This window comes from Tenrec ecaudatus, chromosome 18 (assembly GCF_050624435.1).
Source record: "Tenrec ecaudatus isolate mTenEca1 chromosome 18, mTenEca1.hap1, whole genome shotgun sequence".
Classification (NCBI taxonomy): Eukaryota; Metazoa; Chordata; class Mammalia; order Afrosoricida; family Tenrecidae; genus Tenrec; species Tenrec ecaudatus.
The window spans coordinates 23,355,849-23,380,505 of NC_134547.1; the positions used below are offsets into that span (position 1 = coordinate 23,355,849).

The following is a 24,657-nucleotide window of genomic DNA, read 5'->3' on the forward strand; positions in this document are numbered from 1 at the left end:
CAAAAACCTTGCCCCCTTTCCTCACTTTCCTTTAATAACCTGACCCCAGAGGAAGCCCCGATTCCCCTGGGCTACTTGCTAGACCATGGGGCTTCACCCGAGAGCTCCCTCTCCCCTCTCCTTGCTACAATAAAGCTGTCTCAGACTTCATCTACTTCGTCTTTTGTTCTCGTCCTGTGCCTCAGTTTACTGTCACAGAGAAGACTAGAAATCTTTACAGGAGTAGAAATCCTCATCTTTCTCCTCCAGAGTGGCTAGTAGTTTTGAACTGCTGACCTTGCAGTATAACTGCCCAATTCAAAACCCACACCACCAAAGTTGAAGGTGTTGAAAGTGGCTTTAATCTCTAAGTGAACATCTATCCAAGACCTTTAACAATTGGGAGGGATGGGAGCTGTGGAGATGGGAATTGATGAAAATAAAAGACTGGCTAGGGAACTCATGGCCGACTGACATGCGTTGGCTCCTCTTGTATAAGGGAAGCTGTGGGACTGGCAGCTGGCCTTGGGTGAGCACAGCAGTCCTACCACTAAGAGCTATTACAGCTACAGCCATGTTAGTCTGAGGTCTGCAACCTTGAATTTCTGTGCAATAAGAATGTGTCAGCAGTCAGCAGGACACGCAACAGAGCTTAAATGTCAAAGAACTTCTTTCTACCACTTCTATAAAGAGAGAAGGCAGTATTCATTTTTGAAAAAAAAAAAAAAGTCAACACACATTAAGAAGCGCCAGCACTTTGCATTGCTCCCACGAGGTACTCAAATCTCTGGCATGACACAGCATCTATCAAATCATAGGTTGAATCCATAACCACCTTTGTTACATTTTTATTTTTCTACCTGGGATGCGGTGAACATGGGTTTGACAAATCAGGTGCACTGAAACACTCCAACCAATTGCAAAACAAGAGTGCGGTGGACACAGGGAGAGGGAGGGGCCATGGCCACTTCACACTGGCTGCCCCTGAGGGACTCGCGGTCCACGCCCACACCCCAGGGTGCTCTGGGCAGGACGATGCCGTGCAGACTTCGGCAGTAGGGGGCAAGAGGGACCAAGCATAACGGGCTGCAGCTGAGATGAGTTTATTGGGTGACGGCCTCACACTGTTTCTTGATGAAGCCGATCAGCCCGTTGGTGGAAGAATCATGAGAGGTCACTGGGGTGTTGCCCTCAAGCTCAGGTTCAATTTTCTTTGCCAACTGTTTCCCCAGTTCCACTCTGTCAGATTAGAGAAGAAGGGTATGAAGAAGTGTTAGGCACCTGGAAGCAGAATTAAGGGCCCTCTCTCTACGTGCCAAGGCCTCCCTCCCCCATTACAAGAAGTTGAAAGCTGCTTAAGGCTGGAGGGCATGCACGCATTCAGGTCTTTGAGACAGGAAGCCAGTAAACCCGGGTGGGACCCCATCTGGGCCAGGTGGGCTTAATTCAGCCAAGGGGGTCAAAGAGTATCTTCGACCACGCCTCCCAATGGGGGCCCTGAAAAGCACTTCTCCCTGGTTCTCTCTCCCAGCGGCTCCAGTCAGCAAGGCTGGGCTGCTAGATTCTCTGGCCTCAGGTTTCTACGTGTGGGTGTGAAGTACCTGCCTTCATCAAACCCCACTTGGATCACAGACCAGGCTTCAGCACGAGAAGCCAAGGACCGAGGTTTATTTCCCCCACAGGTGAGACCTAACAAGAGGTTGTAGTGGTGCTAGTAAACTCAAGGAGCCAACCCACAGGCATTCCCACCCACCCCTGCCTGTAGCAGTAACTCACCCCCACTGGTCAAAGCTGTTGATGTCCCAGATGATGCCCTGAACGAAGATCTTGTGTTCATACATGGCTACAGAAATGACAGACAGTGCAAGGTAAGTCTCTTGCAGCTCAATCCAACCCTACCCCAAGGTGGGGCTTCCCCGACTCACTCACCGATCAAGGCTCCGAGCATGAATGGGGTGAGCTTGGTGAACACAATGGAATTGGTTGGGCGATTGCCTTCAAAGACCTTCAGAATACACCAAAACACGGTCCAAAGTTATTTCAGATCTCCACCTCGACTCTTGCCCACCACTGGACTAGAACGGGAAGAACACGCCATCCCACAGGTGGGTCTGTGAGGATAGCCCCTCCCATTGTTTAAGACCAGCCAATCATGCCACGAGCCCCTGCCTTGACCCGACAGCTTCATCTCGGGAGAGGGGCTGACCTTGTGTGGCAGCAGCTTCTCCAGTTCCTCGGGACTCTTTCCCGAAGCCTGGAGCTCCTTCCGGGCCTCTTCGGGTGTCTTGCCCTTCATCAGAGCCTCCGTCTGGGCCAAGAAGTTGGCCAGAAGGATCTGCCGAGAGAGAGAACCAGTGACACTTGGAAGCACTGTTTGTGCTTTGGGGACAAGAGACAAGACCACCTTGGCACTGCCTAGTCAGGGTTTAACCCAGCCTGGCCAGACTGTCTACCCTCACAGGGAAGCTCAGCTGGTTATGGGGGAGGGAGGAGAAACCAGGCGGCTGGGACTACAAAGGGCAGAGCAGGAAGTGAAAGAAGGCTGTCAGAGCCCCCAAACTTGACAGGCAGAAAGCAGGCTGATACGTTGACTCAGCTGCAAACTTACGCTTCCTTTCAGGAAAAAGGACTCAGGACCCAGGGGCAGAGCTGTGGGCGAGGATATCCTTCCCATGCTGTGAAACCAGTTTGCACACCCGATTCTGAAATGGCTTAGGCTGGTGACACGCTTTGCCTTTGCATCATTATGGCTGTAACTGTTATCATTTGTCCCGTGATTGTATTTTTGGAACAGATAACAGAAATACATACCACACAAACTTCATTCACCACAAGCCCAATGATTTAATTAGAAAGAGCATGTGGCATGTGTTTCTGGTGTGTGTGTTTTCAAATCAATTAACTAGAAGGATATATTCTAAGATATTAATTATGGTCGTATCTAAGTGATAGGATGACAGGTACCTAACCAGAAAGCTGAGGCCTGAATTCACTTCAGATTTTGGTGTAATGCTTTACACAGATGCCATTCTGATTCGGATACCATGGGGAGAATCAAAGATTACCTTGACAGATAAAGGAACATTTGGCGGAGTGCTAGTAAAGCTCTGAATTTCATTTTCTTTTTAATAATATTTTTTTTCATAAAAAGCACTTTATAAAATATGTTCATTGTGGAGGGGAAAAACTCAAAAGGTTCAAACCTAAAAACAAAAACCAGCTAATTTCTGGAGCTCCACAGATGGAAAGAGCTGTGCCAACAGATGGATCACCTAATTTGATACTGAGGACACCTGCATAAATGATCAGGACTTCTCTGATGGAATTAAGATCAATCCATAGTTGCCAAGGTAATTCCAACTCACAGTAACTCTGTAACCCTGTAAGACGGCCCATAGGGTTTCCAAGGTTGCAATTTTGGTGGAAGCGGCCTGCCAGCCACACTTTTCTCCCGCAGAGCAGCTGGTGGGTCTGCCCACCACGCTTCTGGTCAACAGGTGAGCACTTAACTGCTGTGCCACCTGGTTCCTTACAATTAAGGTTTTAAAAATCAAAACCGGGGGAAGAACAACATAAACCAGAGGGGCAGGGAGACAGCAGCCAGTGTGAGATATGAAAAAAATATTTATCATCTATCAAGGGTGGAGGGGAGAGAGAGAAAGAGGGGGGAAAAAGAGGAGCTGATCCCAAGGGCTCAACAGAAAGTAAATGTCTAGAAAAGAACAATGGCAACATATGTGCTAATATTTTGGATACAATTGATGTACTGATTGCAACAAGAGTTTTAAGAGCCCCCAATAAAATGAACTAAAATATAAAAACCAAACCCACTGCCACCTAGTCAATTCTGCCTCACATGGACCTTACAGGACATAGGAGAACTGCTCCTTAGTGTTTCTGAAACTGTGAATCTATAGGAGCAGACAGCCTCATTTTTCTCCCTTAAGAGTGGCTAGTGGGTTTGAACTGCCAATCTTGAGATTAGCAGCCTAATGCTGAATCCACTGCACCAACGATGCTCCTTGGAATTAAGGTTACAGACCTTAAAATAGGAAGATTATCTTGGATTATACAAGGGCCTTTGAAGCAGAAGAGTACATCAGAAAGATGAGGCAGGAGAGAAGCAACGTTCGAGAAGGACCTGATCTGCCTTGGCTGGCCCTGAGGTAGAGGAAGCCACGGAACAGGGACTACGGCAGCCTCTAGCAGCTGAAGAGGACCTCAGGCTACAACCACCTGGAACCAAATTTTGCCACAACAATCTGAATGAACACGGAAACAGGTTTCCCTCCAGGCAGCACAGTCCTGTGGACTCCTAACTCAGTCTCCTAGTGTGACCCTAAGTAAAAACCCAGCGGAGCCTGCTGCACCCGTCTGCCGAGACCAAGAAAAAGCCAACGGAGGTCCTCGGCAGCCACTGTGTCCGGGGGGATTTGAACGTTTGTGGTTGATTTGTTGGCAGCAGCAGTAAATAGAGTTGCCAACCAAAGCGCCAGGCCTTAGGAAGGCTGGGTGTGACATGAACCTGAGCGGACGGGAGGAGAGTCAGCCCAGGGCTCTTACCTTGTGATGCAACCCCTTCCGGATAGGGTGCTGGGTCTGGACTGGGATGAGGAAGTCACAGGGTATCATCCTGGTACCTGAGAAGAGCGCAGCAGCTATCCTGGTGCCCGTGCTGGCCCGAGGGCTGCCTCAACAGCCTTCAGAGTCCCTGCTGGCAAGGCCAACCCCTCCCCAGGCTGGACGGAGCCTACCTTGGTGGATAAGCTGGTAGAAGGCGTGCTGGCCATTGGTCCCTGGCTCTCCCCACAAGATAGGGCCAGTCTGATAGTCCACGCGAGTGCCAGTCTTGGTGATATATTTCCCATTGGACTCCATGTCACCCTGCAATGGAGACAGAAATCCAGTCCTTTAATTACAAGTCCGGCTGCTCCGTGTGTGCAGTCTTGCCTGGATGCACCCCAAGTGTGCAGTCTTGCCTGGATGCACCCAAAGTGTGCAGTCTTGCCTGGATGCACCAGGCATGCCCCCATGCTCCAGAGCCACAACGTGGACTCCCACAGTATGTATTCACAGCATGACCCCCCCCACCTCTAAGTCCAGCAAGCTTCCTGGCTTAAAGACGCTGCAGTTTAAGACCCACAGCAGCCAGGGCTGAGGGAGGACCTCCCTAAGGGAGGGGCTAGAGGTGGCTTCTAGAAGCGGAGGCCAACCATAGGCGGACAAATGGAAGGGAAATGGAACCTCAAGTCCTACAGTCACATGGAAATGAATTCTGGAAACACCGGCTGAACACGGAAATGATAAAACTGCTCAATCGCTGGTCTGTCTGAATAGGACAGGCTGGATGAACTATCTGGAGGAAAAACAACGGGACCGACAGTTCCGGGGGGACTTGGGGTGGGGGGTTGGGGGGGTAAGGAAGTGGTGTTAACAAACCCAGGGACAAGGGAAAAACATGGGACCCCAAATGGTAGAGAAGGGGGAGTGGCAGGCCTGGTGGGAAATGATCAAGGGTAAGATTGCTTAGAGAAGAGGTATACTCTAGCCCAGGTGGCGATGAAGCATGGTAGTAGGGCAGGAGGAAAGTCAAGGGAGATGGAGGAAAGAGCTAGGAGTCAAAGGGCATTCATGGAGGTCTAGACAAAGACATGTACATGCAAATATATATAGGAGGATGGAGAAATAGATCTATGTGTCTATATTTATAGGTCAAGTATTAAGGTGGCGGAAGGACCTTGGGCCTCTACTCAAACACTCCCTCAATGCATGAATACCTTCTTTTATTAAATTGGAACTCTATGATGCTCACTCTCCCGACACAACGGCTGGAGCCAAAGTGGGTGAACAAGTAAATGTGGTGAAGAAAGCTGATGGTGCCCGGCTATCAAAAGAGATAGTGACTGGGGTCTTAAAGGCTTGAAGATAAATAAGCGGCCATCTAGCTCAGAAGCAACAAAGTCCACATGGAAGAAGCACACTGGCCAGTGCGATCACGAGGTGCCAAGGGACCAGGTATAAGGCATCATGCAAAAAAAAAACCAAAACAACGATATAAGTGTGTGTATATATGTGTATATGTATATGTATATATATACCATATTAAATGAAGGGGGAAGTGCAGAGTGGAGACCCAAGGCCCAAGTGTCGGCCAATGGAGATCCCCTCATAGAGGCGTTTAGGAGAGGAGATGGGTTAATTAGAGTGCGAGGTAGTACCGATGAAGAACACAGCTTTCCCCCAGATCCTGGATGCTTCCTCCCCCCAACTACCATGATCCGAATTCTACCTTACAGGCCTGGATAGGACAGAGGCTGTACACTGGTACATATGAGGGCTGGAGGTACAGGGAATCCAGGGTGGATGATACCTTCAGGACCAAGGGTGTGAGGGACGATGCTGGGAGAGTGGAGGGTGAGTGGGTTGGAAAGGGGGAACTGATTACAAGGATCCACATGTGACCTCTTCCCTGGGAGAGGGACAGCAGAGAAGGGGGGAAGGGAGACTCCGGATAGGGCAAGATATGACAAAATAACGAGGTATAAATTACCAAGGGCACATGAGGGAGGGGGGAAAGGGGAGGGAGAGGAAAAAAAAAAAAAGAGGACCTGATGCAAGAGGCTTAAGTGGAGAGCAAATGCCTTGAGAATGATTGGGGCAGGGAATGTATGGATGTGCTTTATACAATTGATGTATGTGTATGTATGGATCGTGATAAGAGTTGTATGAGTCCCTAATAAAATGTAAAAAAAGAAAAGAGGAGAAAAAAATGATTAGGGCAAAGACTGTACAGATGTGCTTTATACAATTGATGTATGTATATGTATGAACTGTCATAAGAATTGTATGAGCCCCTAATAAATTGTTAAAATTAAAAAAAAAAAAAAAACCTGCTCATTCGCAGTCTTTGCTTTCTCCAGGGCGAGGCAGGCCAGGCTCCAGAGCGAACAGCCTTTGAGGGCTCTTGTTTCAAAGAGGTGTTGGGCTTGGCAACAGCTGCCCATACCCTGGTTCTAATAACCCTCACCACGGCTCTGGGGGAAGCCTGAACTGCCCTTCATTCACAAGATGCATAGGGGTTTACTGCTCCTGCCCAAAGGGTCCAAGGGACTTCTGGAGAAAAGCCAAGTTCATGCTGACCAGTAGAAACTGCTTAGTCTCTGGGGGCTCTGGAGGTTCAAGGGGAGCCCAAAGAGGTGTCATAGTCTGGCAACTTCATTTCCTGGAGGGATAAAGGCCGTGCAGGTCAGAGGGGTGCTTGCTTGTGGCCTCCCCCTAAGGCTAGGGCTCAGAGCAATGTCTAAGAAAGAAATGACCCTGGCTAAGACATATCCAGAGGCAAGCCATGACCCTAGGGGCCAGGCACCACAGCTAGTTCACCATGTGAGCCAGCCCCTTACATGCTGGCTCAACTCAGCAGACCAGTCAGGTTGAATAGACACCATTTCCAAGGGAATGGGAAACGAAGGTGGACTGAGGCTATGTCCAGAGGACAGCAAGGGAAAGGGCTCCTGGAGGAGCAGGAAGTTGAGCTCATGGGCCTCCTGGTTCCCACAAACCCTGATAATCCCAAAGTCTAGCCTGGCAGCTGGTACCTGTTGGAAGTAGGCAGCAAAGCGGTGCAGGTACTGGTCATAGGGCAGCAGGCCCTGGGTCTCACATCCAAAGATGTTAATGTACCAGATGCCCAGAAGAGCCAGCAAGACGGGGGCATTCTTCTCCAGGGGTGTAGTACGGAAGTGCTGGTCCTGAAATGGGAGCAGGGTGAGTAGAATTTGAGAAGCAACCTGGGCACAGAGAGACCAGGGCAGAGGAGAGCGCTGGGCCGTGGCTGGCAGTACTCACCATCCAGTGGGCCCCTGAGAGCAGCTGCTCAAAGTTGTCAAAACCTGTGACATAAAAACAGCGTCAACAGAAAACAGTTATGCCCCATACACTCATGTCACTAGGCACAGCTTCTTCTGGAAGCAGCGACAGGCCGGATCCGGAGCCAGGAGAAATGGGATCTAGGAGGCCTTAGGCTTTTGCCAAAGAAAGTTGGCCTCATCAGCGTGGTCCTGAGCTTACTCCAACCCCCTGCCCAGTCGCCTCTGACTCATAGTGACCAACCCTCTAGGACGGGGTAGAACTGCCACTGTGCATTTCCAAGACTGAAACTTTCTCTCTCTTTTTTGGTCTTTAAAAACCATTTATTATATACTTGCTTTCATTAGTCTCTTTCAGTATAAATGAAGTTGTGAGCCCCGATTTACAATTTCTTTAGCGTTTCTCTTTTGCATGAATCAGGTTAACTCCTAACATCTCATGCCTGCCCATGTGAACTATCCATAAGCTGAAGACAAGACACACGGCCAGGCTTTCACATATGGTGACCACATTCTCAGCGTAAGAGTTTCCAATCATTCGAACCCTCACACATGCTTTAGACCATAAAGTTTTGTTCATCTTCCTTGTGGTGCAGAGGAAAAGATTCTGGAAGAAAAACCTAACGGAATTCATGTGCAGCCCAGCCATAAGCCAAAGCTTCCTTGACAGAGACCAGTACAATGGGCACACCGGTTCTCCAGTTGGGACCAAAGCTCTCACACTCTCAGAGACTGTAGCTCTTTACAGGAGTAGAAAGCCTCATTTTTATCCCTTGGGGTGGCTGGTGGTTTTGAACTACTGAACTTTAGGTTAGCAGTCCAATGTATTTATAACTCACTCAGGTGGGGCTAACCGCAGGAGGGTAACAACTAGGACTGAAGGAGCAGGTAGAATGGCTAGTCTGTAAACCAAATTGAAGACCTGGGCCCTCCCTTCTGGCCTGAGAGAATTGTTTCAGTCAAAGGGGACAGAAAAGTGTTTGGGGGCACAGAACCCGCCACCCCTGACCAACATTCTGTACCTGGAAGGCTTGGTAGATACACAAATACTTACCGACGTGCAGGGCGATGGAGAGTCCGATGGCTGACCACAGCGAGTACCGTCCTCCCACCCACTAGGAGAGAGAGGGAAAAGGTGCCAAGGCGGGGCCCCACACATCCAACCACCCTCTTACCACAGGGCTTGGCCCAGAGTGCTCTGCCCTTCCACAGGCTCAGCTCTGAGGGCCTTCGCCCAGACCACCTGGCTGTCAGACAGCAGGCCAGCTGCTGGCAAGTTCTTGGGTAGCGACAACCATCTAAGGGACTCATCAGTCACAATATTCAGACTTATTATGGCCAGTTCCATCTCCTCAGGCTGCGTGGACAGACCCACAGCCGGCTATCAGTGCCTTATCTGCTTCTTCAGCTACTGACAGACCCAGGGCCTTATCTGCACACCTACAACCCCAGTGCCTCATTCCTGTGCCTGACCCCGCCTCCTTAGATAGTGCCAGGCCTGCCTCCTCAGACTCGGGCAGGCTTTAGACTGGAAGGCGGTGGAGAGATGCTGGGCAAGAGGTCGCAAGAAGATGGAAGGAGGCAGGGCCAGTGGGTAGGAGATGAGCAAGGCCGGAGAGCCAAGAATGGTCTGTGGGTGAGGTGACACTGAAAACAGACTGCTCCGGAGATCCCAGAGAATGGTAGACCCCTCCACAAGCTGTAGAAGGGGACCGATTGAGGAAATTCAATGAGACAGGATGGGGTAGAAGAAAGGAAAGAATGAAGTGTGTCCCAGAAGTTTCCAGCTTGAGCAAAGAGTTGGACAGAGGGAACCTTTGGCTGGAAAGGACCTATGTTTGGGGGAACCTTATCTGAAACATAGTTCCGGGAACCGATTACAAAAATCTATATATCACCTCCTCCCTGGGGGACAGACAACAGAAAAGTGGGTGAAGGGAGATGACAGACAGTGTAAGATATGACAAAATAATAATTTATAAATTATCAAGGGTTCATGAGGGAGGGAGGAGTGGGAGAAATGAGGAGCTGATGCCAGGGGCTTTCGTGGAGGGCAAACGTTTTCAGAATGATGAGGTTAATGAATATACAAATGTGCTTTACATAACTGATGTATGTATGGTTTGTGATAAGAGTTGTATGAGTCCCTAATAAAATGTTTAAAATGTCCAGCAATGTCAAACAGGATCTACCTTGAACCTCTGGGGTCCCAGCCTGCAGACACAGGTCTCTACACCTCACCTTTACCCACAGTAAAAGGCCTTTCAGATGCGAGTTCTTCAATCCATTTGGCTGTATGTGCCATGCTTGCCCCGCTGCCTCAGAACTCACCATGCTTAACCTGGGCACTTCAGAATCAGGCCAAGCAGGCTCCAAGGCCACAAACTGCCTCTTGGTCTCGTTCTGGGTCCTCAGGCCCCTATGACACCCGCAGTTTTGCCATCACACCTGATGTGAGTGCTCAGGACCAGGTGGCTGCCCCACCCACCCAGCAAGCAAGTCCAGGGGTCCAACTTGTGCCTGAGGTCGGCTCCCAATAAGCCATCAAGACCAGGCTTATAGGACCTTTACCCAACTTATCCTCGATTCCCAGACCTCAGTGACAGTCCCAGTCTAGACACGGATGCAGATGCTGCTGCATCCAACTGACTTAGCTTAGGCCACCTGCATCAACTGCAGGGCCTCACACCACAACGTTATGCACCTGTTACAGATATCTCGGCTGACAGGAGGCTCAATTCACACCTCAGAACACACACCAAGTCTACCTTGCTGACACCAACTCAGCTCCTTCCTACCCTGCTGTTCTAATTAAACAAGGTTGAGAAACTGTGTCTAACTCAACGTTTCAGTCTTACAGACAAAGCCAACACTATCTTGCTCTGCTTCATCTTGGCACCGACCACCTCACGGAAGGGTCTCAAGACCTCACTGGACAAGACAGCTCAGTTACCGGTGTTTCAGAGAACTCAGCTGAGAAACGTGGCATCACCTACCTGGGACCAACCCACGTTCCCTAGAACTGACCCCTGGGAGCCATGCCTACACATCGGACTCAAACCATGCTTTTGCAACTTGCAACAGCCCCCTTTGTACCATCAAAGGCAAATTAGCCAGTAAGCAAGTTACACATGGGCTTTCTTGTGCTTACTCACTACAGTGAGTAAGCACGGGTTCACTTTGCTTATTTCGCAATCTGTCCAGAAGTCCAAGTTATCCAAAGTCCTTGCTTGAGAGAGTGACATCCACTTACTCATGTCTTACCAAGCTGGGTCCCAAAGACGTCCTAGGAAAGATCCCAGTGTTCTGCCCACTTCTAGGGCCACGGGCCTGAGCTGAGAGACTTTTTCCCATCTAGGCTTAACTCCAGTTTTCCAGGCTTCACTGTGGAGACCCAGGGGCCCACAGGCACATTTGCCAGAATCAAATTCCTGAAAGAGCCAACACTACTTACTTCTGTTCAACTGGAACCCCTCAGGGGTCCTCAGCCTGACCTGTGTCTTATGCAGCTCGGAGGCTGTTACCTTAACTTGACCATAGCTCTTTCTATCTCACAGACAGACCCAGTTTTGCCATCCCGCCTGGATCCTGGCTCTACAGACCTCAGTGAAGTGGTTCTCAACCTTCCTAATGGCGCGACCCTTTAATACAATTCCTCATGTTGTGGTGACACACACCCCCCCCCAACAGAAAATTATTTTCGTTGCTACTTCATCAGTCATTTTGCTACTGTTATGAATCGGGTGACCCCTGTGAAAGGGTATTCAACCCCCAAAGGGGTTGTGACCCACAGGTTGAGAACCGCTGCCTTAGTGGATCGTAGACTTTACTGAATACGCCCTGTTCAACCCTACCTGTGTCTAACACATGCTCTTCAGATCAGAAAGATCCGAGGACACACATTTCTGCCAGACTCCCTGGATCTTACTTGAGTTACTTCCACTTGCCTGGGCGAAGCCACATCTTTGTAGACCTCACTTGAGAGATGCAGTTCTACATACCCTTTTAACCTCACACCGAAACCCCAGACCTACTCCCTTGTACCCAGTGCCAGCTCTAGCTAAGCTCGCTCTACTGTGTTCACCTCGTACTCTCAGAAGTTTAGACAGTTCTTTCTGGATGAGCTTTCCTGGCTCCTCACACTGCACCTGACCTCAAACTTCAGGGCAGTTCAATAAACCTAACACGGCTTTTCAGGTCACCCGACCTCTGCTCACTCTTGTTTTCACGGAGCTAACCCGTCATACTGAGCTTTACCCACCTGAGCTTAAGTTAGCGCCTCAGATTTCAGAGGTCAACCCAGGGTCTGACCGTTGCAGCTGAGATCTGATCTATGGGACTCAGAAGTATAAACCCACGTCTCACCTCCATGCCTCAAACCTCACCTGACAGTCTGTCCTTCACACCCTGGCTTCAGTCACTCCAAACAGATGCCGTTCTCCCTTTGACTGACTTCAGCTTTCTATCTTCTCCCAGGGCACCAGGCACCAGCTGCCTTGACCATCCTCACAAATGCCACCTGAGAGATTCTTATCACCTGGAGCCAGTCCTAGATTTCCCGTCCTCACTCGTCAAACCCAGCTCTACCTGTCCTTACCGGTCTCTGGCTCTAGTCCCGGCCTGACTAAGCCACTTTGGGATCCACCTCTGGCTTCTCAGGCCTCACCTGCCTACCACCCTCATGCATCCCTTTGTCTGCTCTTCACTCCAGAGATCATACAGCATAGACTCCGTTATGCAACCCAGCTGAGGTAGAAGCCAGTCCTTTCAATGTCTGAGTGACTCAGGCCTCTAGGCACCTCACCTTACAGCCATGGGTCTTAAGACCTTTTCCTCCCATGGTCTTTTAAATACCTTAATCCACCAACCTACACTTCACCTGCCTCAGCTCCTTAGTTACAAACCAAAGTGATGCCCATCAAGTTGAGGTTGACACATAGGGACTCTATAGGACAGGGTAGAACTGACCAAGACTGCTATCTCTGTATAGGAGTACAAACCCCTTTCTCCTGTGAGTGGCTGGGGGTTTTGAACTGCTGACCTGTGTTCAGTAGCCTAACGCATAACCCCGGCAACACGATGTCTCCTTGCCTTTTACAGTTAGGTACAATCTTACCTCTCCCTTCTCTGGGCTCCTTGGGCCCCACCCAGCTCAGACCGATGCTACAAGACCATGCATGCCCTGGGCTGCTCACAGACCCCTAGGCTTGGTCAAGTGACAGCCACCCCTGTACCCCCCACAGTTCTGTAGACCATTCCCATCCTGACTGCAGAAAACGAAATGGCTGACTCGATTTGGGGAGCTGTACCTGAGTTTGCCTAATCCTGAGTTCTAAGAACTTCATTTAAGTAACCACTCTTCGACTACCTAGCTCTCAAAATTGGTCAGAGAGCCCAGCATGTCCCATGCCATCAGTCTGGAGATCTCATCTCCTAAGTGCCTGTGCGTGCCTTTGGCTCCTCAAAACTACACGTGACGGAACCATCTCGAACAACCCTGTGCCTTCTGCAAAACTCACAACTGCACCTACCTGTCCCTGTTGTGCGTCCTTCTCAGCATTCACCTGTGCTTGTGCCAACTTCTCCTGGACCCTCACCAAGCAGTTAGCTCTCCAACATGTGCGGACTCTGGCTGACCCAATCAGACCGTCATTCACTGCTGTATGTCTGATTGATCCCGACCGAGAGGCTGCCCCAGCGGATCCAGCCTTGCCATTTCCACGTACCTCCAATAGAGCCTCTTCCCATCTAATGCAGCGCCTCCATGTGGCCTCACTACTTTGCCTGAGAGACCCTCGCTCCAGAACCTTACCTGTCCCTGCCCCTAGCTCCTTAAACTTCATCTTTTGGAATCTGGCTTTATCTCAGGTACATCAGACACTGGTCCGTAGAACCTGACCCAGGAGCCCTCTGCTTCAACTTGGTCACTTAATCCAAGTCCCATGCTCGTGTCCAACATCATTCCTACACCCTTGCAGGGAAACTGACTCCTTCTCACCTGGAGCACACCCCAACTCATCTCTCCATGCCTGGGCAGTCACAGGAGATGAAAACTCAGACTTAGGGTACAGCCCTGCGCTTCTCAGCCTGACCTGCTCAGGCTCCAGTCCCCAGGGAGGCAATGAAGGGTCCCTTTCCTCCCTTGCCAAGCATGAAGCATTTGTTCGAAGCCGCAGGTCTCTCTGAAAAGGGTTCCTTCACCTGAGCCCCAGGACACAGAAAAGGATGGAGGGACTTCTCAAGGGTGGTACCTAATGGGTACCCATTCCTCAAAGACTTATACATCCCATCACAAACCAGCAATCCCTCTGCGCCTTGACGCCTATTTCTCTCCAGGCCCGAGGGAGGAAGGCTTTTACAAAAGGAAGGCATTTACAACGTGGATGCTGCCACCAGGACAAACACCGGTACACAGTCCATCGGGGTAACCCCTGCAATGGATGATGCCCTCTGCCATGACCACAGGGTACAACACGGCCCCCTGGTCTGGTGACACCCTCTGTATTCACAGCACCTCCATCCTGCAGCCAAGGTCACCTGGTGCTGGTCTCACCCAAGCCTGCTCTGAGAGCCGCAGCTCACTGCCTGGTACCCACCGTGGCTCAAGCAACAGGGAGTTTATGAGTGGTGGTCTAAGCGCCTCCTGCTTAAGGCGAGGCTTGTTCTGCAGTCTACCTGGGCAACACTCCCTCACCCTCCGTGGCCCAGGCCAGGCTCCAACTATTCCCGCGGGTCCCACCCACTCCCCCTCCTGCTTCACCCGGCGCCTTGACTTTGAGAGGCTGCGGTTGCAGAATTGAGAAAGGTCATCACCGAGAATAACTCTGCCTCAGCACGGTGCAGGGCAGGGCGGCTCCAGTTACCCGAAAGTGGGTGCCACTGGCCGGTGTCCAGGGGAGTGCCACCTGGATCCGTACGCTCTGCTCCACCCTCAGGGAGAAGCTGAGTCCTCATCGTGACTCGGCAGTTTGCCCCACCAACCCCTGGGAGGGCTTCCCTGTTGTTCCCAAAGCAGGTGCCCGGATTAACGCTGGCCGGACCTTGCAGGCCCCTCCCGTGTGACTCAAGGGTCACCACCACTTGGCAAAAGAACACCCAAGATAAGAAGTGCCTTTACTTACATCCCAGAACTCAAACATGTTTTGAGGGTCAATTCCAAACTCCTTCACTTTGGTCTGAAAATGAGCAAAGAGGGAGAGAAGAAATGGAGCGTTTACCATCTGGACAGGAGAAGGCAGGCAAGAGCAGGTCCCGCAGATTCGAGGGCTGTGCATCGATTGCCACCGGTCCTCCAGAGCCCGGGTGGGGCAGGAATGGAGCAGGACCTAGGACATCTAGGGTGGACAGGGACCTCACAGCCAGGAAACTGCAAAGCCCTTCTAGGACCTAGGATGGTGCCCGCACCCCCAGGAAGCCTTTAGGAAACAGACGCCTGGCTGCGCTCCTCAGGAGCGCCAGTTTCTTCCTCTATTTGCCTCAGAAGGAGCAGCCCACTGAAAAGTGAGCTCTGCCTACAGCAGGCAGGCAATGGTGCTGCAGTCATCCGGCCTGAAGACGTCCCGCCATGCCCCCATGGACAGATCAGCCCAAGAGGCCAAAGCAGGGTAGGGGAGGATGTGGTCAAGAAGACCTTGTGTGATTTCTAGGCTGACCCAGCTCACATAATGCCCCCGCCATACACGCTCAGAGTGCAGTGGGCAGCCAACCCCGTGCCAAGGGCAGTCTACGAGAGCTGGCAGGCACATGGCTCCCATCTGAAAGCTAGCAGGACTAACTTCAACAGAGATTCACGAAGTCACTGGCTAGGGCAGGGGCAAGAGCTGGGCAGGCTGTGAGTGTGGAGCATGCTGCATGGCAGTCAGGCTGGGAAGATGGACAGGACGGATATGACACCACACCATCAACTAGGCCCAGGGCCCCACATCCAAGGAGTACATCTTGGCCAATGTATCCTGAAAGGTCATGACCTTGATGCATCCTAGCCCCTTCTGAGGAGACTACAGGGACACTTACCGTGTTGGTAGACAGGGCAACAAAGTGCTTCGCAACCGTAGAGGGCTACAAGAGACAGAAGCAAGTTAGGACAAGCATGTTCCACGAGCATGTATTTTACCCCCACCCCCACCCCACTGCAGAAACCCGGGCCCTTGGTGGGACTGCCTGGTCGCAGCCCTTAGTTATGAGGTTGTTGGGGGAACCCCACCAGGGCCAGCCTGCCCGCCCCAGCCGTCTACAGAGCGCATGAAGGTCCTGGGGAAAATGGTGTGGCCAGGAGTCGAGGATTCCAGAGGGCCAAGAGAACTCACAGGTTGGCAGCCTGCACAGGCCAGTTAGAATAGGCCACATGTGGTGTAGGAGAGGCCGGCTAAGTCAAAGGTAACAATCAAAGGGCAGGTGTCAGAAAGTCTGCCTCTTGCTTCCAACGGCAAAAAAAAGGGGGGCAGGTGGGTCCGCTCCAGTGGATGTTCGTCCCAGCTGCCCACCACCCACCTCATCTCCAGGGAGGCCCCTCTGCCAACTTACATCCTTAGCTGCCAGCAGGAACCACTCCTTGGCTGTCTCGGCATTCGTGATGGTCTCCTGGGTGGTGAAGGTCTGCAGGCAAACGCACAGCTTTCAGCCCCACCCTCAGGCCCAGGGCCACTTTACAAAGACAATGCTTTCGGCGCCAGCGTCGGCGATTACACCTGGGGAGCTCGGAGAGCTACGAAAGCTGTCTGGGGCAGGCGCCTGGGAGGAGCAGGGTCATCCTGTGATTCCGCAACCTTGTCACCATCACGGGGAACCCTAGAAAGACTTGTGCCACGGCCTACTCCTTCAGGTCAAAGGCCAGGGCATCGCCCAGGGGAGGGGCTGTGGGACTCTCTTCAGCCCAGGCTAGGCTGCACTTCAGGATTCAGACCGAATGCTTCCCATTATATGGACATTAATGCAAATAAAGGGCACAAATAGCAAGAAAGGAAATCCCGCTTTTCTCAGGGCATGGGAGGGGGAGGGGGTGTCAGAGAGAGGCCAACACTAGGGAGAAATCTGTCAGAAAACATGGACAGGCTGGGCATGTCACACAAGAAGAGCGACTGAGGGCAGCCGCGCTGACCCGTTCAACAAAGTGTGTTGGCTCCGAACCGGTCCAGTGCAGGTCAGGGCCCATACCTTGGAGGCAATGATGAACAAGGAGGTCTCAGGGTTCAGGGAGGCCAGAGTCTTGGTAATATGGGTCCCATCAATGTTCGAGACAAACCAGACACGGGGACCACCTGCAGAGTAGGGCTTGAGGGCTTCTGTCACCATGAGGGGTCCCTATGAGGAGACAAAGCATCAGAGAACAAGATTCCAGGGTCCTTAAGAGGTGCGGCCGGGGACTGCCAGGAACAAGCCTTCAGCCCATCCCAGGGCAGGCCTCTCCTCACCAGGTCAGAGCCACCAATGCCGATGTTGACAATGTCGGAGATGGGCTTGCCGGTGTAGCCCTTCCACTCGCCACTGCGGACACGCTACAACAGAGGGGAGACGACGGGGTTAGTCTGAGTTCCTGGATACGAGCCACTGCTTGAAAACAGCATACTTCTAGGTCTGCTACTTCAGTCCCCACTTTCAAATCCTCACGGAGGCCTCTTTTTCAACATTTTAATCCATTGCTTATAGTATTCTCGCCGCCCACCCCCCCACGAATGGATTTATTTAATCATTTTATTAAGGGTTCCTACAACTCTTTTCACAATCCATACCCGCCCACCCCCCTCACCCTACACACACATTTATTTTAAGGAGCGCTCATGGCCTCGTGGTTTAGGCAGTTGGCTGAGAACCACAAGGCTGGCAGTTCGAACCCACCTGCCACTTGGAGGGAGAAACACGAGGCTGTCTATTCCCGTAAAGTTGTAGTCTTGGAAATCTTATATGATTGGCTCACTGTTGGGTCGGAATAGTGAGTTTTTTGGTATTTATTTTATAATGTATTTTGTTGTAGGTGTTAAGAATATACAGAGCAGAAGAAACATACACTGATGCAACGGATCTTGGATCAGGAATGGTCTAAGTGGACACCATTCATTTCTCTGGCCTCACACAGTCACCACCAAATAGACCCGATATCCTGCCTGGGACTCACAGTAACATGGTCAGAATTTGTAACACAAGGGTGAACTGTCGGCAGAAGACAAGCAAACCAACTGTGCTGGGGACCAAAATATCAGACATGCAGCCGCATCAAACAGTCGCCATTGGGCTTGGAGTCTTAGTATTCACGCCCTGTCTGGGCCTCCCGCAGACCGAACAGAGCTGACCTAGGCAAGTATCAGCACATTGTGCAAATGACAAGGCTGGCCACAGGAGGCCGGGTCATAAAAAGCCATGCAGCTTCTGCCTTGTTCTCTTGGATCACTCCGTTTACGGAAGCCAGCAGTCCTACGGTTCTGTGACGGAGAGGAAGTTTCTACAAGTGTTATCCTCGCTCCTTCGCAGCATTTCTCAGTAGTATGATGGCCTCTTGAAGAAATTACATAAAGCGGGGCCGCACACAGTCCTATGAAGATGCTTAACACGGTGAGCCCCTGCGGCCTCCTGCCAAGTGCCACTGGACATCCCCTTACAGAAGGGTCTCGGGAAGGAGACGAGCCAATCAGGGTGCGATGTAGCAACGATGAAATATACAACTTTCTTCTAGTTCCTAAATGCTTCCTCCCCACCCTCACTATCATGATCCCAATTCTATCTTACATCAGGGTGCAGTGTAGCACTGATGAAACATACAACTTTCCTCTAGTTCTTTAATGCTTCCCCCCCACTACCACCCTGCACCCACTATCATGATCCCAATTCTACCTTACAAATCTGGCTAGATCAGAGGGTGTACAATGGTACAGATAGCAACTGGAAACACAGGGAATCCAGGAGAGATAAACCCCTCAGGACCAGTAATGAGAGTAGTGATACCAGGAGGGGAAGGAGAAGGTGGGGGGGAGAGGGGGAACGGATCACAATGATCTACATATAACCCCCTCCCAGGGGAACGGACAACAGAAGGGTGGGTGAAGGGAGACATCGGTCAGTGGAAGACACACTAAAAAGAACAATAATTTGTAAATTATCAAGGGTCCATAAGGGAGGGAGGGAAGATGGGGATGAAAATGAGGAGCTGATGCCAGGGCCTCAGGTGGAAAGAAAATGTTTCAAGGGTGATGATGGCAATGCAACATATGTACAATGGATGTGTGTGCAGATTGTGATAAGAGTTGTACGGGCCCCTAATAAAATGATTATTTTAAAAATAAATAAACAGACAAAACGTGGCATGGATGGACCTGGAGGTCATTATACCGAGTGAAATTTGTCAATCACAAAAGGACAAATAGTGTATGAGGTCAGCTGCAAGGTGAAAAACAAAAACAAGACACAGACTTTCAGTCCAAAGGAAGCAGACTTTGGAAGTTGCCAAGCGAGGGAAGAGGAAGCAACGGACGAGAGAGCTGACAGGTTATCAACGTGGCTGACAGGAGTTTGTACTCTGTGTGACGAAGTCAGGAGGGAAGGTAAGGGGTAAGCTGGGTGGTGGTGTATGAGGTGTTGACAAGGAACTGCAACTGTGGAACACAAAACCGGTAGACATGTGACCCCCTACCTGATTCACACGAAAACATGCAAATTGGCCTAGACTTACATGCACAGTCTGAATCCAACCCCAATTCTGTGACAGAGAGGAAGTTTCTACAAATGTTATCCTCGCTCCTTCGCAGCATTTATCAGTAGTATGATGGCCCCTCGAAGAAACTACATAAAGTGGGGCCACACCCCCCCTTGATTGGGTCAAAGGCTTTACCGCACACGCTGATTCACCTTTCTTTTTCACCCCCATAGCTGACCTTGAACAGCATGGCGGGTCCATGCACAACAGTGGCTCCTCATTCCTCATGCTACCAGGACTGGACCATCTAGGGGCAGCACACACCCGGATTTCACGGATCGGTCCCTTTTATAAATGCTCTTGTTTTGGGGGTTTGCCACCATAAGGCAAGTCCCAGCGGACGTCCTTGGCCGTGAACCTCGGGGAACCTTTGTCAGAGTTCGTGACAGCGCCGCTCTTCAGCAGCTTTTGTTGTAAATCCCCCGACGGCCTGAGTCAGGGGTTTCGACAGCTAGCTTTACGGGATCACTTTCCTGGTCACAGGTAGCCAGTGGCGCACCTAGGATCGTTCATACAAGGTGGCCAAACACTGCTCCGGGCTTGGGAACACCCCCCACCCCCACCCATGCTGCTCCCCAAACCCATCAAGGAAGTCACTCACCACAGGGGACATTCTAAACTTCAGATTCCCACCAGGAGGCCACGCTTTCCTCACTCTGGGGCCTCCTGTCTACTGGGTGGCCAGGCCACTGGGATCCACGCTACACTCACCTCCTACTGCCTACATCATCTCCAGGTCTGAAAGTGGCTCTTGGCCAAAGCAGGCAGCCTTTAACCCGCCCTACGTAGGGCCATGGCTCTCAGGGATGAACAGTCACTGACTGGAACTGGCCAGAAGCCAGATGGCCACTCCCCGTGCACCCGCTCACAGACACACACACACGCACACATACATGGGGACACAGAAGCCCTGACACCACCCCTGTGCTCCAGGCTGGAAGCCAGCAGGCTGGCCCTTGTAGAATCTCCCAGGGGACAGCCCTGGAGCAGCAGAGGGAGAGGTGGGGAAATGCGGCTGGTTTCTGACGGAACTCCTTGTACCCCCCCGCCGCCCCAGGAAAAGGCACAGTTATGTGTACTGACAGGAGCCCAGAGCCATCTCTTACACACTAACAAAGGAAAGAAACTGCCAGGGACCACTAGAAGATAAGAAAAAAGAGAGAGAGAGAGAGAGAGAGAGAGAGAGAGAGAGAGAGAGAGAGAGAGAGAGAGAGAGAGAGAGAGAGAGAAAGAGAGAGAGAGAAAGCTTTCACAGAAATGTTCCCTCTAGAAAGCTGACTGGGGTGGTATCCCTGCTACCCAATCCCCAAGGGGCCTCCCTTTTCATTGCCCCATCCCAGAGAGAAAGTCCCCTGCTGGTGCCCTGAGCAGGTTCAGAGTCAGGGCCAACTTAGTAGGATGGCTAAGCTAGCTGCAAGCTGCAGCGAGGACTGAGTCCTGCCACCAAGGAACTCAGGGGAACTGCCCACCAGGAAGCCCAGATGCCCAAAGGTACACACACGGTCAAGGCCAGAACAAAGATGACTTACCTCACAGAAAGACTTCATCTTGTCCAGGACCTTGTTGACCTCCACCATCACATCCTTGCCATCCACCAGAATGGGGGTGTTGGACCGATTCCGCAGGGCCACATGCAGTACTGCCCGGTCCTAGATTTGAGAGTCAGGGAGTGAGGGCACCCACCCAGGGCGTCCACGTCCTCAGCTCAGCAAACTGCACTATGGACCCCAAATTGGCTCAGGACTCGAGCCAGAAGGGATAGCCAGAGGGAAGCAAAGGTAGAGAGTGGTGAACTCGAAGGTCAAAGCCAAGCCCAAACCAGTTTGCTGAGGACCTTGTTGCCATCAAGTCATGGGGAGTCCAATTCCTGATGGCAGTGACTATGGGAAGCAGATCACCAGCCTGTTTTCTGAGGACCTGTGGGCAGGTTTAAACCTCCCCACCTTTTGGCTGGTTGAGCAGGGCTTCCCTGCTTGCACCACCGCTCCTCGGGGAAGCCCGTGGGGTTTGCAAGCACTTTGTGAAAGAGGCCCTGGCAAAGCAAGCTTCCTTCACCAAGTGGCCCCTTCACCTCCAACTGCCAGAAGCCAAACCGGATGCCACGTCTGTGACAGGTGCCAGAGAGCTGGCCTGGGGCCGGGAGTGAACCGGCCCCATCAAACGGAAGCCGGCAGAGGAGGCCGTGAAAAAGCAGGTTAAAGACCCCAAATGATCCCACCTCTCTAACCCAGTGAGGCTTGAGAAGGTGGAGGAGCGCTTCAAGCCACCCCACACATCTCCACCTGCCCACACTCCACAAGCGAGTGAAGCAAGGGCTAGCCCTGCCCCAGCCCACCCCAGAAAAGCCTTCCTTGAACGTGGCTTCTCCATCAACAGGGCCCAGTTGGGCAAGCCAGGGTGTGTTAAGTCTAGCTCGACCCCACAGAGCTGTGGCATCTCAGGTAAGTTACTACTCTGTGCCTCAGAATCCCCGAGCAATATCGCCCCCTTGCTAGGTGGCTGCAAGCCTGGCAGCTCTTACCATTGCTTCTTACTGACTCCTGGCACCAGCGAGGCTGGGCTGAGATCATCTCGTCTCTACTCAGGGAACTCGCAGCAAGGATGCATCCGAACAAAGTTTTCCAGGGAAAAGCCGTCGCCTTTCAGGCTTTAGGCATGCTCCTCCCCGACTAGCTAATAGAAGCTATTCTCAGAAGCTCACCAGACCCAACAGCCAGTCTCGGGTCAGGAAGGAGGCACGCCACAAGGCCCTGCAACCAGCCTGAGGAAATAGGCCTCCTCCGGGCCTCTTATTAAGTAAAAGTATTGCCTAAGAGAAGGGGGGAAGCCACAGGGCAGGGCAACGCTGCTAGCAGCCAAGTCTCCACAGGGAAGAGAGCCGCTCCCGGAGTGTGCACAGCCCCATGCCCTGCTCACCTCAGTGAAGTTGATCTTCTTACCACTGAACATGTTATCCCGGGCAGCCTCCACACCCCTGGACTTTGCCTAGGAAGAGAAGAGACTGAGGTCTGGTCCCACCCATGTAAGTTACCAGGAGCCCCCTCTCCCCAGGTACAGGGCTTGAAGCTACCCATAGTGATATGGACAGAGGGATGCCGCCTGGCTCCTTCCCTTACTGTCCGAGGACTTATGCTCAGACATCAGGCATGGGCCCCCTGCACCAGCAAAGAGGGCCCAGGGAGTCGAGGAGCCTAGTGCACCTACCACACGGTGGGTCACAGGTCAAACCTCCCAACACAGCACCTTACCAGGTCTACCAGCATCTGCATAACCTTCTCTGTCACCAGGTTCTTGGAGTAATCCAGCAGAATCTGCCCATGGTTGGTGTCAAGGGTCAAGCTGCAGAAAGATAGTGGGAGTGAAGCTGTTGACCATGCTCCCGGTCAGCACAACTGGGCCAGTCCTCAGATCTCTCAGCCGGTTCCCCAAGTGGGGCAGCAGCTGCTTCCAGAACCATCCTTCCTGGGCCACACCCAACCAGAGGCCTCAGGGGCCAGGAAAAGTGGTGGTTATCTGTCACCTATGCTGCCACCAGGCTGCTGTGGGTAACTGTCATCCAGTTGATGTCCACTCACAGTGACCCTATAGGGCAGGACCGAACTACCCTGTGATTTTCCAAGAACTGTTTATGGGAGTAGAAAGGCCCGTCTTTCTCCCGGGGTGCAACTGGTGGTTTTGAACTGCAGATCTTGATGCTCTCAGTCCAACCCGTAACCACCATGCTACCAGGGTTCCTTCCATTCATTCTCACAAAACCCAGAAGAAAGTGGCGGGAGATGCGAGACAGGAAGCTGGGTGTAGCTGTCCCCACCTAAGTGACCCCTCCCGCCGAGCTTCCACTCTGAGAATGGCACTCAGGTACTAATTCCGATGACAAAGTGGATGGGCACTGTTACTTGACTCTTCCAGTGCGGATCCAAGACTTCCTGCTTCAGGTACCAGAGACCACAGCACCTCAGCCCCATTCTCCCCACCCCTACGAGCTCTTCCAGTAGACCCCTTCTCATTCCCTGCTTGTTCCCAGTCCCTGGATGCATCTCAGCCTCTGCACTGGGAATCAAATCTCAACACAGCCATCCTCGAAAAATCCCCGGGGCCTGTGCCACCCCGGATCGCACCCCACAGAAGGTGCAGAGAGGATTCTCCGCCAGGAGCTGGTGGCGGGGCCAGCCCTTTCTCGCCGGTAGTGGGTGTCGGGATGCAACAGAGGAGCCACAAGCTGGGAGGAGCCAGTCCCTCCTCAATTAGCAGCGGGGGATGGGGGCAGGGGCAGACTGAGCCTCAGGCGCCCCGAATCAGCTCCCAACCGGGCCGGGTTTACACCTTTACCCCGAGGGTGCAGACGGCGGGCGCGCTGAGGGCTGCAGACGATAGTGGGGTCACACACGGTAGACAGCGAAGGCTGAGGGGTTCCATCCACGATCATCACGACTGATCAGACCATACCCCGAGACTCCGGCGCCCCCTCGAGCCCCGGGCAGGCGCTCCAAGGCGGCTTCCAGGTCTACGTGCGGTCGGAGCGCGGGCCCCGGTGGGTGGCCCCGGGGATGCTCTCCCTGCCCGCGCCCCGCGTCCCGCGCCCCGCGCCCGGCGCCGCACCTGAGACGGCTGAAGCGGTCCGGCTCAGCCTGGAAGAGTTTGCGCAGGTTGAGCTCGGAGCCGTGCTGGCGGTGCCATTCCTGCAGCTTCTGGAACTGCGGGTCCCGGGTGAGCGCGGCCATAGCAGAACCAGGGGGAGACACGGAGCAAACCCGGAGGAGGAAGACGGAAGCCCGGGGGCGGCGCGCGGCGGCTTTTATGGCGCAGGCGCCGGCCCCCGCCCCGCCCGCCCGCCCCGCCCACCGCTCCCTGCCCGAGTGTCCGCTGGACGACCTTGCCCGCCGCCCTCGGCCTGCAGCCCCCGCCGCCGCACGCCGCGCTTCCCGCGCTCACTCCGCAGAAGGGCCGTGAACACCTTCCGTGCTATGGGAGGTGTCCCAGGGGATGGCTAAATTCCATCGATGGCATATGACCGATACTAGTAAAACTGCTGATGAAAAGAAAGCTAGGTAACAGCCTCGTCGTTCTCACTCCTAGCAGCTGGTGGGGTGGAACTGCCGACCTCACAGCCAGCAGTCCAGTGCTTACATC

The 24,657-nt window shown here is 52.5% G+C and overlaps 1 protein-coding gene across 1 annotated transcript; it reads right to left on the reverse strand.

Moving 5' to 3' along the window:
- Positions 1-813: 813 nt before the first annotated feature.
- On the reverse strand, positions 814-24,302 carry GPI (glucose-6-phosphate isomerase). Its single transcript, XM_075536197.1, has 18 exons — positions 24,127-24,302; positions 22,776-22,866; positions 22,444-22,512; positions 21,057-21,176; positions 17,255-17,338; positions 16,998-17,144; positions 16,368-16,439; positions 15,858-15,902; positions 14,966-15,019; positions 8,899-8,959; positions 7,825-7,868; positions 7,575-7,727; positions 4,734-4,863; positions 4,543-4,619; positions 2,186-2,314; positions 1,909-1,984; positions 1,756-1,822; positions 814-1,218 (listed from the first exon to the last, which is right to left on the reverse strand). The coding sequence occupies exons 1-18, from the start codon at positions 24,246-24,248 to the stop codon at positions 1,083-1,085; spliced, it is 1,677 nt and encodes a 558-aa protein (XP_075392312.1). The 5' UTR covers positions 24,249-24,302; the 3' UTR covers positions 814-1,082.
- Between the last annotated feature and the right edge of the window lie 355 nt (positions 24,303-24,657).

What these genes read in the sequence shown, in the direction of transcription:
- GPI (XM_075536197.1), bottom strand. Translation starts at nt 24,248, where the DNA reads ATGGCCGCGCTCACCCGGGACCCGCAGTTCCAGAAGCTGCAGGAATGG. An exon ending in TCTCAGGGGCCCACTGGATG is followed by an intron (nt 7,728 to 7,824) that starts GTGAGTACTGCC and finishes CTCCCATTTCAG; the next exon opens with GACCAGCACTTCCGTACTAC. An exon ending in AACAGCTTTGACCAGTGGGG is followed by an intron (nt 1,219 to 1,755) that starts GTGAGTTACTGC and finishes CTAATCTGACAG; the next exon opens with AGTGGAACTGGGGAAACAGT.